The sequence below is a fragment of the Oenanthe melanoleuca genome, chromosome 19 (genome assembly GCF_029582105.1).
Source record: "Oenanthe melanoleuca isolate GR-GAL-2019-014 chromosome 19, OMel1.0, whole genome shotgun sequence".
Classification (NCBI taxonomy): Eukaryota; Metazoa; Chordata; class Aves; order Passeriformes; family Muscicapidae; genus Oenanthe; species Oenanthe melanoleuca.
This window is the reverse complement of record NC_079352.1, coordinates 9,929,371-9,941,613: the sequence shown is the minus strand read 5'-3', so window position 1 is coordinate 9,941,613 and position 12,243 is coordinate 9,929,371. Positions and strand designations below refer to the sequence as shown.

Genomic DNA, 12,243 nt, shown 5'->3' with positions numbered 1-12,243 from the left:
TGGGCTGTTCTGGGTGACAGCAGCAGAGTGTGCCTTGGACAGCTGTATTAGAGGGAGGAGGAATGCAGCACCTTTTCAGCTCTCATCCACAAATCCTGTAAGGACACACAGGGCAGGGAGGTCTCAGCTGAGATTAGACCTTGCTGGACAAGCTGTTTGCAGAGAAAAGCTGCAGAAAGAGGCAGGACAGAGCTAGGGCAGGGAGGGGTTTGGTTCCAGCCACGTGCAGCTGGAACGTGTGTGTGGCTGTGCCCTGGAACCTGCACCAGCATCCTCTGGGTCTCAGCCAGTCTGAGGTAAAGGTCCCCAAGACTGCAGGTGGCTTTGGGGACTGTCTTAGAAGGGCTCTCACAGAATCCCAGAGTGGTTTGGGCTGGAAGGAACCTTAAAGGGACTGGGCAGGGACTCCTTCCATGTCCCAGCTGCTCCCAGCCCTGCCCAGCCTGGCCTTGGGCACTGCCAGGGATCCAGGGGCAGCCACAGCTGTATGGGCACCCTGTGCCAGCCCTGCCCACCCTCATAGGAACAATTCCTTCCCAGTATCCCACCCAGCCCTGCCCTCTGGAGTGGGAAGTCATTCCCTGTGTCCTTCCATCCCTTGTCCCAAATCCTTCTCAGCCTTCTTACAGCAGTGGTCACTCTGTCTGTATTCCAGTGTGAGGGGATGGATCAAACACCACCAGGTGCAGGGGGCAGAGGAGCCTGGGCAGGTCCCTGCTGGGCTTGAATGGCAGGAGCAGAGCATTGTTTGATCCCTGTTAGCCCTGTCTGTGTGCACATGGTTTAATTTCTGCCTGCTGCAGCTGGTGTGGCATCTGCTGCTGCTGTAATTCCTGTCTGGCTCGCTGTCCTTGCAGGTGTGAGGGGCTTTGGGATCACTTGCTCTTGCTGGGGCTTTGCTGTGCCAGAGCTGCTCAGGGACAGACAAGCAGGGCAGGGCACTTGTGCTGCTGCTCTGTGGAGGGGCTGAAGGCCAGTTTGCTGAAGGCTTTTTCCCAGTTAAGTTTGTGCTTGGAGGGAAGAAGACTTGAAAGTTATAATTAATCTTTTTCCTTCCCTTAAAAGTGTTAGTAAGAGCAGCAGGAAGGTGCAGTAGGCAGCTGAGGGGTGCTGAGTTTGGGGACAGTCAGGCCAGTGACGTATGAACCTCTGTCAGGGACACAGTGAGGTGTCTCAAATCCCTCTTATTTTTATGCTGATTTGGAAGGGACTTTTAATCCTTCAGACATATTGGCCTCTAAGCACTTTTCTCAAAGAGGAATATAACCCCAATTGAGCAATTTGGGTAATAATAGCACTTAGTGCTTAACATTGTGCAATTAATCCTCCTGGACCCATTGGAATGGAATTGTGTTGATCTTGGCTGGGGAGCGAGGAGCTGATGTGAGCTCAGCTTTCCTTTGGGTGTGGAGGAGCAGCTCCCTCACCCTGGCTGCTGCAGAGCCAGTGGGTGGAACTGGTGAAGCTCAGGTGGGGTTCAGGCTGAGCCCTGGTTGTGTTCCCCTCCTGTGCCCTCCCAGCTGCACTGGGACTCCTGTCCTGCAGGCTGGGACAGGGATCCTGGCATGTGGGGAGGGGGCTGTTCATGGCCTGGTTCCCTGTCCTGCCCCTTGGCTCTGTGAGCTGTCCCACAGCCTGGGTTAGACAGCTCTGCCATTCTGTCCATGCAGGAGTCCCCTGGCACCCTGATTCAAACCAGACTCAGCAGTATCAATACATGTCCCACTAAAAGAAACTATTTCCAGTTGGCTGAGATCCCTGGGGTGGCACTGCCATTACTGGTGGTGTCACCTTGGGGCCAGTGGGGAAGAGCAGCATTGAGTCCATGGTGTCAGTCACTCTGGGTACCACTTGGTATATTTTGTGTGTCAATTCCTGCAGGCTAAACTCAATTGTTTGATGAAGTGTGCTTTGTTTTCAGGTTATAAACTCATTGGGAGCCATTCTGGGGTGAAGCTCTGCCGATGGACAAAGGTATGCTCCGTTTCCTTTTCTAATTTCATAAATAAAAACAAAGTTAGAGACTTGCTCAGGTATTCCAATTTCCTGATGAAATATCATTTTAAAATCTGCTATTATTTGCACAAACCCAAATGCAGTCTTTCAAGCTATAACCTTGTATTTCCAGCTATTAAATCCCTCTGCAAAGAGTGAGAATACAGTTGAGCACAGAGCTGGGAACATCCTTTTCTGGTTTTTCCTGTTATTCTGCTGTCTGCCAAAACATCTTCTGCCTACTGAAATCCACGTGAGGGAGAAGTGGGAAGGTTGTATCCCTCGTGTGAGGTTGTGGAACAGGGATAACTCAGGGATAACTGAGCAGGCACATGAGGCTGTCCTGGGGCTGGGCTGTGACAGTCAGGGCTTCCCTGGTTCTCAGCATTTACCAGATCAGATTTCCACGGGGAGATGTTGTTAATGATTTCATTGTTGTTAATGATTTCCCTGCTCTGTGGGGTGTGTGTTCATGTGGCTGTGTACAGTACCTGTGGGTATGGGCACTCCTGTGTGCCACAGCCTCCTCCCAGCCCTGCACTTGGCTCTTGGAGGAGCTGGAACTCCATAGCTTTTAAGGCAGTTTCCAGACTTTAAAACATTCCCAGCAGAGGCACAGAGCTGTGGAGAACAAACTGCAGCCCCTTCAGTTTTCTGCTGTCCTTGGCAGGTCCCTCTGGAGCTCACAAGTCTCTAATGTTGTACATTTGGGGAGCAGAGAATCATTAAGAATGGAAAATCCCTCTGAGATCATTGAGTCTTACCCTTCCCTCAGCACTGCCAAGGCCACCACTGACCCCTGTCCCCAGGTGCCACATCCACAGGGCTGTTAAACCCCTCCAGGGGTGGGGACTCCACCCCTGCCCTGGGCAGCTGTGCCAGGCACTGACCATCTCTTCAGTGAAGGAATTGCCCCAAAATCCACCCTGAGCCTCCCCTGCCCAGCCTGAGCCCGTTCCCTCTGCTCCTGTCCCTGTTCCCTGGAGCAGAGCCCGACCCCCCCGGCTGTCCCCTCCTGTCAGGGAGTTGTGCAGAGCCACAAGGTCCCTCCTGAGCCTCCTTTTCTCCAGGCTGAGCCCCTTTCCAGCTCCTCAGCCCTTCCTGGGGCTCCAGCCCCTTCTCCCACCATGCTACAACATCTTGCACCCTTGGGCAACCCTGGATGGGAACCTCTGGAATCAGCACCTTGTTAAGATGCCAGCACATCTGTGATTCCTGTGTTGTGGCAGTGATCAGCCCTTGCTGTCTGAGCTCTCCTTTGCTGCCTGCTTAACTTTGTTTATTTTTGAAAGAGTCCTTAGGATGCCATCCCAGAGTTTTCACTGCAGTGCCTGGTGTCAGTGAACTGTTTCATCAAGAGCCTTGTTCTCCTGAGCAGCACAGAGAGCCCACTCTGGGCTGTCAGGAGTGCTGTGGGATGCACTGATCCCACTGCTGCTCTTCTGGTCACTCTTACACCCATTTCTCCCTTCTATCATTTTTAGTAGCAGACATGATCACAAAACCTTTAAAGAAAACTTGCCAAACTTCACTGTTTTGTCTGAGAAAGTCAGAGAACTTATTTTTATGAAAGACCCAGACTTTAATGCAGCACTGTAAGGCCATTTCACAAAATAAATAGCAGCTCTGTGTGCTTAGATGGGCCCACACTATTTTTAGCTTAAGCAGGAATTGAATGTAAAGTCTTCTAATAAATTGAGCTGAAATTGGTTCCAGGCAGTGGCTTTGCCTCAGGTTCACACCAGTGTGTGAGAGTCTTCAGGAGCCTTTTGGAGAGAGCAAAGCAGGAGCAGGGCTGGCAGGTCCAGTATTAAATATAGTTTCATAGAACTATCTCAGATGGAAAAGATTGGGTTCTGTCAAATTCCAGAAAAAACCAAAATCCTGTATGTTTTAGAAAGAGTCTGTTTGCGTTAGGAAAAGCCAAATATAACTTGCTCTCCTGAATTTGTGGGTCTCCTGAAGTCTCTAGCATTTGAAGAATGGGTAGAATCAACAGCATTTTCCTTGTAATTTAATCTTCCACCTATACAACCAGTTAGGGATTAGCTGTAGATTTTTCCCTGCTGCTCCTCTCTGTTGGATCACCAGGACTCTCCAGGAAGAGGAAGGCAGATTAAAAGGTGCTGTGTTATATTTCACATTTTCTCTTGAGAGTATTAGTTTCTTTCTCATTTATAATTATTTAACTAAGCTAATGAAAGACAGCTTTTTCTGCAAGCAGCCTGCATGATAAATAGGAGTTGAATCCTGTTGGGAAAGCTGCTGTGGCTGTGCTAGGAAGGGAAGTGCAGCATCCTGCTGGAGCCATTGTCAGCTGTGAATGAGGGTTTATAAGGTCAGGGCATTTATTTGATTTAGTGCTGCAAGAAATACTCTGTAAGATAAATGAAAATAATGGAGTATTCAGTAGGGACAGCCTTGAAATGGATCCTTACTGCTCCTGAGTGAGCTTTTCCAGGAGCACTTCCTTCAGCTCAAGAGGCTTCACCTGCTCTTCATGGGCTGAGTCTGAAAAGCTCAGGGGAGCACATTGTTGTGCTGGGTCTGCCAGAGAAGGGACTGAGTAGCTTAAAGTTCTTTCTCCTCTAACACAGGGATGAGTTTGACCTGCTAAATGCAGTGTGGCTGCAAGGATGCATGTAAAGAGTCACATAGGGAGCTGGGAATTTCTCAGAGCAGGTGCCACTGGTGTCCCTCAGCCCTGCTCAGGGCATTGCTGAACTTGGAACTGGAGTCACAGGTGGCTGAAGGGAGCAGATCCACAGCTGTGCCCTCAGTTTGGCTCCAGATGGGGAGTTTTAACTCTCCTGGTGTGTGGATGTGTGTGTCTGTGTGTGAGTGTTCCCCTGCCCCCAGCCAGGCCCAGGTGGGTTTGAACTCCCCTGGTGTGTATATATGTGTGTGTGTGAGTGCTCCCTGCCCCAGCTGCCCCAGAGGCTCTGAGCTCTGCTGTTCCCTGCCCTTAGCAGGCCCCAGAGGGTTTGAACTCCCCTGGTGTGTATATGTGTGTGTGTGAGTGTTCCCCTGCCCTCAGCCAGGCCCAGGTGGGTTTGAACTCCCCTGGTGTGTATATGTGTGTGTGAGTGCTCCCTGCCCCAGCTGCCCCAGAGGGTTTGAACTCCCCTGGTGTGTATATGTGTGTGTGAGTGCTCCCTGCCCCGAGGCCCTGAGCTCTGCTGTCCCTCCCCCAGTCGATGCTGCGTGGCCGCGGGGGCTGCTACAAGCACACCTTCTATGGCATCGAGAGCCACCGCTGCATGGAGGCCACCCCCAGCCTGGCCTGTGCCAACAAGTGTGTCTTCTGCTGGAGGTAAGGCACCCAGGGGCTCTGCCAGGGTGGGGCTCTGTGGGGCACAGCAGCTGTCCCTCAGCCAGCTGTGCTCTGGGCTGGCTGTGTTGGGTGAACCCCCCGGGGTGCTGAGCAATGGCAGTGTCTTTGGAAATGGGTCCATTTTCCATATGTAAAGTACTTCACCCCTACCAATTCCAGTGCTCTGAGCTAGTGAAAAGTGATCACTCAGTAACTGCTGCCTTCCTAAAACAGCTGATAAATCCCAGAATCACTGAGGCAGGAAGAGCCATCCAGGATCATCCAGTCCAAGCTGTGCTCGATGCTCACCTTGTCCCCAGCCCAGAGTGCTGAGTGCATGTCCAACCCTTCCTTGGCCCCTCCAGGGATGGGGACTCCAAACCTCCCTGGGCACCTCCTGCCAAACCTTGGCAATGCTTTCCAAGGAGAAATTCCTCCTAAAATCCACCCTGAGCTTCCCCTGCCCAGCCTGAGCCCGTTCCCTCTCCTCCTGTCCCTGTTCCTTGGAGCAGAGCCCGACCCCCCCGGCTGTCCCCTCCTGTCAGGGAGTTGTGCAGAGCCACAAGGTCCCTCCTGAGCCTCCTTTTCTCCAGGCTGAGCAACCTGTCCTCAACTCAATGACTTCCCATTGGTCAGGAATGTATCCTCTTTTCTCAGAGGACTGACTGTGTGGTGAATTCCTGAAGGAAAGGAGCTGTGCTGGATCTGAGCTGCTCTAGCACTACTTCCTGCCTTCTGCCTGGGCTTCCAAGGGAGGTGTGTGCCAGGCTGGGGGAGTGCAGGGTGGGGTTGGGAAGAGAGGCTGAGGCTCAGCAGAAATGCCAGCAGTGACGTGAGAGCACCCAGAGTGGGAGGACAGGGAGTCTGTGCTTTGAGCTCTTTTGTTTTCCACCCTGCTAAATCATCCCATGGGAGCTGTACTTCCTCTGGGACTTACACCTTACTCCAGGCTTCCAACAACACCCATTCCATCCCCAGCCTGGGGGATGGTGGTCCAGCATCCCAGTGAATATTCCCTGAGCAGCCTGAGCCAGTGGAAGGTGTCCCTGCCATGGCAGGAGGTGGAATGACATGGGCTTGAAGGTCCCTTCCCACCCAAACCATTCTGGGATTCTGTGATAATATTTACATGCAAAATCAGCCAAATTCCTCTAAGTGCTCATTTCTGTCTTTCATAGTCCTTGAGTTTTAATAATGCAGATGTTTCATGGGAGCATTTAAAGGTCTTCCCTAACTTGGAGGTTGCTTGAAAGCTGTCTCCCATGTTAAATATGATCACTGGGCATCCTGTGCAGTTTGCATTTGGGAGTCTATTCCAAAATGTTCCTTGGAGCTCTGGATGGGCTTTCCTCATACCCTGGCTGGTAAGGAGGCAGCAAATGGCACCTTTAATGTGCAGCTTCTGCTTTACTTCAGAGCAGGGCAGTGACTGGGAAGGAAAACCTTCTGCTGGTGTCTGTTTTCCACGTGGTGTGCATGGAATCCTGCAGTGAGACTGTGCTGGGAGGGACATTGCCCTGCCTGTGCTTGTCCCTCTGTTCCCACACACAAGGTACATCCTAAACAGCAAACAAGAACGTGGTCAGGATGAGGGGCTTTGTCCCTAGCATTGCTCCACAGAGCATTTCCCAGTTTCTCTTCCAAATGCCCTCATTCAGGATTTTTTGGCAGCAGCCTGGATGTGGAATAGGCTGAATCAGGGAAATCCAGCAAGTGTGACCTGGAGAGTGCAGAAACTGATAAATGAGATAGTACAGATTTATCAATAATTGATAAATCACTCCATTAATGTAGAGACCCAGAGAAGGTGGCACTGTTCCCTGTGTCTCTAACTCATCATGCTGTCACTGTCACCTGTCACTTCAGAGGGATCTGGCAGCAGCAGCCTGGTGACAAGTGCTGCAGTGCTGATTTTCCTGATGGCTGCAACCTGAATGCAAGGCAGCAGCTGCCCAGGGCACTGAGCTCAGAGGTTTTAGCATTGATTCATTTATTTCCCTGCTGTGGGTGAGGTGGGTGGCAGGTGTTGGACTCTCCCATATGGAATGCAGCCTGCTGTCTTCAGGCCTCCCCTGGAAACTGGAAGTTTAAGTTGGAAGGTGTAAGGCTCAGTTTGAGCTCATCCCAGGACTTTAAGCTTGACTTAAACCAGAACTGCTGCTGAAAGAAGGTTTCTTTATGGTGACTTTTCCAGCTCCTGTGCTGCTGCAGCCTTTATGTGGCTGTGAGAGGGATCTTGCCTCCCTCCTTGCCACACCCAATCCTACTGCTCTGTGCCAGCCCAGCTCCCAAACCCTGCAGTCAGGCCTACCTGCACTTGTTTTGTGCCCACACCCTGCAGGTTGTTCACTGCAGGCCCTGTGGCTGGGCAGGATAAACAAGGCAGCTCCTGAGCAGCAGGTGCCATCTGTGCTGCTGCAGACATGTGAAATCCTGGTTTTGATCTGCTGCTGGCAGAATGTTTTTTGTGCAGGTTTGATGCTGGGCTCCTCGTGCAGCTCTGCAAGCTGCTTTGCAGATAAGGCTGCTGGGATTCTTTCTTCTTGATCTCTTCTTTCAGGATTTTGACATTTGTAGATTCTGCCTGCACAACCACTGAGCTCTCCCCAGATGGCTGAAGGAAAGGCCAAGGAGCCTGTTTATTTTCTCTTCCTCACTTTGGCAAGAATGCTGCAGTTCAGCTGCTTTCCCTGGGAACTGGATGTCACTGGAGTTGGCTGGTCCTGACTGACACATTTTGGCCCCAAACCAGTAATCATGGAAACACAAACTGGTTTGGGTTGGGGCATTGAAGGGCATCAGTTCCAACTGCTGTGGGCAGAACACCTCCACTAGAGCTCATGGGTAGAGCCAGTATCCAAACACCCTCAGAAAATGAGAAGATTTTGTCAGAGATGTGGCTTCACTCTGCACTGGATGCTGTCCTTGTCCCCCTTGTCCCTGGGAGCTGTCACAGCTGCCAGGGCCCCCTCACTGGCTCCTGCTTCCCTGCCTGTCCCCTTCTGAGAGGCTGGAGGTGTGCAGGATTATGTGGCAGTTTTTTTGTGGGGACAGGAAAAGCAGAGTGGGAGATGGGAACAGCTGGGGCAGGCTCAGGCTGGAGATCAGGAAAGGTTCTTCCTCCAGGGAATGGGCACAGCCAGAGCTCCAGGAGCTGCCAGGGATGCCCAGGGAGGGATTGTTGGGGTGTCTGTGCAGGGCCAGGGGCTGCACTGGATGATCCCTCTGGTCCTTCCAGCTCAGGATATTCCATGATTCCCAGGATGGATTGTTTGGTGTCCCCCCAGGCAGCACTGAGGCTGTTCCAAAGGTTCCAAAGCCTTGAGGGGGACACCCCACACCTGAACTACTGCAGCATCCCTGTCATAATCCTGTTCTCCAAGGGAGTCTGCCACTCTCCATCCCTGCTCCCAGCTGCTCTCACTGAGGCTGTGTCTCTTTAGCTTAATTGCCTAAATGGAAATGTGCAAGTGACCAAATCTTTTAATCAATTAGAGCAAGTGTGGGTTTGGAGCTCTGTGACACCTCCCTGCAGCACAGGCACCAGGCAGAACCTGATTTGATGAGGGTTTTTGGCTCAGTGTCCAAAGCCCAATCAATTATTGTGAAGAGATGGAACAGCTAAATAAGATTTAAATTAATAGGGTTTATTACTTTTGCATCTGAGAAGGAGGCAAGCCAGACAGAGTGAAATATCCTGTGAAGAAATTGGCTCATATTTCTTCTGCTGTAACTTTAATGTTTATACCTGTGCTTGGAGGTTTCAGGTTTTGCTTGTAGATAGCAACTGGAGTTGAGTTCAGACACTAAATCAGTGGGTGGCCAAAAGCCAGGCAACACAGTAAGCCCTGCAAAATACAGAGATTAAAAATTAATAATTTCTCATAGGAGAAGTACTTAAGGTCTTCAAAAAATTAAGAAGAAACTGAAAACAGATGAAAACAAAAGCTTCTCCTCAGTAACTAACTCGATTGCAGAGGGTAAATTCCTCAGGGAAATGGGCAGTATTGGTATCAAACACTGCAGGTTTGGAGCACCTGGAAGCTGAACCTGAAAGCTCAGAGAGTCTCTGTGCATGTACAGCCACCAGCCCTGGCTCTGCTCAGCTGCTGCTCTTTTCTCCCAGGGTTTCAGTTTGGTTATGGTTTTGTTTCCAGCAGGGATCTGTTGTGACCAAGGTTCATCCCTCACATTGGATTATTCACTGGTTTGTTGAGTTTTGGGCCTGCATGTCTGCCAGGAGCTCTCAAAATAACCAACTGAATAGGGTGAGGAGAGCACATCTGACAGTGTGCTCAGTTCATGACCCTGGTTAAAAAAAAAAAGTAAAGAAAAAGAATCTTGGTGCCTTCATGTGCTGCCAGCTTTGTCATCTGAGGCATTTCTAGGAGAAAGTGTTCATGTGTGGGCTGAAATCTCTGATTTTCATTTTATAGCACTTTGTGTTCTCCTGGACTTGGACTTCCTGAAAGTCCTGGGACTTGTTACATTCAGCTCCCAAATTTATGGCCTCAGTAGTGAATATAAGCAGATTATGGGCTGTGAAATGTCCATGCTGGGCCTTGGGTGTCCCTGCAGGGGATGGTGCCAGGTCCAGCAGTCACTGATGTGGGACAGTCACTGGGGGCTTTGAAAGGGAATTTGCACTCTTGAGATCCAAGTGAGTTTTAGAATAGTCTGGGAAACTGTGCTGAGCAGGGTTCAGGGATGGGATGGAGTGGAGTGGGATGGGGATGATGGGATGGGGATGATGGGATGGGTGGACACAAGCACAGGACAGTGAGAATCACCTGCCTTTCAGGAGATTCTGCTCTTTTAAAAGGCAGCATCTCAGAGTTGGGATGAGCTTTTCAGCATGGGCCATCTTCCATTTTTAAGGTTTCAATTGGAAGAGAATCACAGAATTCCTTTGGTTGGAAAAGCCCTCTAAGATCCTTGAGTCCAGTTGTTCCCCCAGCACTGCCAGGCCACCAGACCCTGTCCTCAAGTGCCACATCCACAGGGCTTTTAAACCACTGCCCTCTTACAACCCATTCCATGAAGAAATTTCCCTTAATATCCATCCAGTCTATCCCTGACACCCTCTGATGCTGTCAGCCAATTTATCCACCCTGTCCAGGGTGACTTTACTCACCCTAGGGAAAGAAAACATTTCATTCAGATTCCATATCTTGGTCCTGGTCTCTGCTGCTCTCAGGAGGTGCAGAACAAAAGGTACAGCCAGGTTTCATTTTGTACCAGCAGGAACATTAAACATGGTTGGCTTGTGCATTGGCCAAGCTTTTTTTGTGGTCTCCCTCTTTCTCCTGCCATCATTCCAGGGAAAATCCTTGGGATTTCTTTTGTGTGTCCTTTCCTGATCATGGCTGATGTTTTGCTTCCCCTTTCTGCTGATTCCCCTGTGTTTTTGTGCTCTTCCTTTTGTTTGCAGCTGGAGGATCATGAGGCTGCAGAAGAGCAGATTGATTTTCTTGTTCTGTCTTTGCTTTTTATTGCTGCAGTTTGCACTTCTGTCTTAACAGGGCTTCCAAAACTGCCAGTTCTCCTGAAGTTCTTTTCCCTTAAGCTCTTCTCCTCTGGGATTTCCCTGCTGGCTCCCAGGGTTCACTGAGACTGCTTCTTGAACTCTTCTTATTTTTATTCTGCTCCTGCCCTCTCTGGGAATGTGTGCTCTGTCCTCTCATGTCACTGCCACCAGCACTTCCTCACCTTCCTCTTCCCCACCAGCTATCACCCTGGGTCAGTCAATAAATTATATTTTGTACCTGAGCTGCATCTGCCCTCAGAACTCTTAATAACCATTTGCAGAATGTATAAAGCAAAAGGTGATTTATTAAAATAGCCCCCAGGGGATTGAGGAGGCACATCACAGCCCCAGGGAAGCTGCACCTTCCCAGGGCTCCCAGGAGCTGCCAGGGACACTGGGAATGTGTCCCATGCTGCTGGTGGATCAGGGGTGTGCTGGGACTGCAGGGGAAGCTGGATAGGAGCAGGCTGGGGGGCTGGGGAGATTCCAGGAGAGCCAGCAGGTGCTTCCCATCGTGTTCCCTGGGACTGAGGTGTCTCTGAAGGAGCCAACCAAACCTGCTAAAATCAAGGTTTTCTGCTGTGTGTGGGTTTGGGTGAGATTCCATTTGACTTGTATTGTTTTGGGAAGGAAGGAGGGAATCCCTGACACAAACTGCTGCTCAGTACTGGTGCAGCCAGTGAGGTGGGTGATGGGAGGTCACAGAGCCTGGGGGCAGTGGGAAGGTGACTGAAATTCTGTCTGTGCTGGGGACTGGGGAACAATCTCCTGAGCCCAAGCTATTACTGCTTTATCCTCCTCTTGGCAGAGAACATCCTTTTTGCCAAATAAGCAGCCCTGTAGACTTGACCTGGTGTGTTTATTAAACAGTGGGATGTGTTTAAAATGCAGGGCCTGTTGGACACTAATAGCTGTCCAGGGTGCACCCAGAGCCTATTGACTTTCTGCCAGCTGGCCCTATTAAATATACAAGGTACAAGTTTTGCAGTTAAACATGGAAGAGTTTTATAAATGCCTTTTATAGCTGACATTCAGAAAACTTCTTATGTTGCCAGATGTGAAAATAAAGGGGAAATTCAAAGCTGTTTTGGCTTAAAGGATCCTTAAGGTGTTGAAGTCTGGGAGAGCAGTGTTTGAATCTTTGCTCTTGAAGTGAATGAAAAAAATGTTTGGGCCAAAAGGCTGATTTTATTGAGTCTGGGTTTGGAGTTTGTTTTTCAGCACTGTCAGGATGCAGCTGCAGGTGTTTTTCACTTGGACAATCCCAGAATCCCAGATGGTTTGGGTTGGAAGGAACCTCAAAGCCCATCCAGTGCCACCCCTGCCATGGCAGGGACACCTCCCACTGCCCCAGGCTGCTCCAAGCCCTGTCCAGCCTGGCCTTGGGCACTGCCAGGGCCATATTTTC

The 12,243-nt window shown here is 50.4% G+C and overlaps 1 protein-coding gene across 4 annotated transcripts in view; it reads left to right on the top strand.

Moving 5' to 3' along the window:
- LOC130260813 (S-adenosyl-L-methionine-dependent tRNA 4-demethylwyosine synthase TYW1-like) overlaps nucleotides 1-12,243 on the top strand; it is a 90,041-nt gene that overhangs the window by 28,107 nt on the left and 49,691 nt on the right. For all 4 annotated transcript variants that reach the window (XM_056506541.1, XM_056506544.1, XM_056506542.1 and 1 more), the window contains 2 exons: nucleotides 1,922-1,974; nucleotides 5,190-5,308. In XM_056506541.1, the coding sequence (XP_056362516.1) occupies nucleotides 1,922-1,974; nucleotides 5,190-5,308 (172 nt within the window). The remainder of the gene's footprint in view (nucleotides 1-1,921; nucleotides 1,975-5,189; nucleotides 5,309-12,243) is intronic.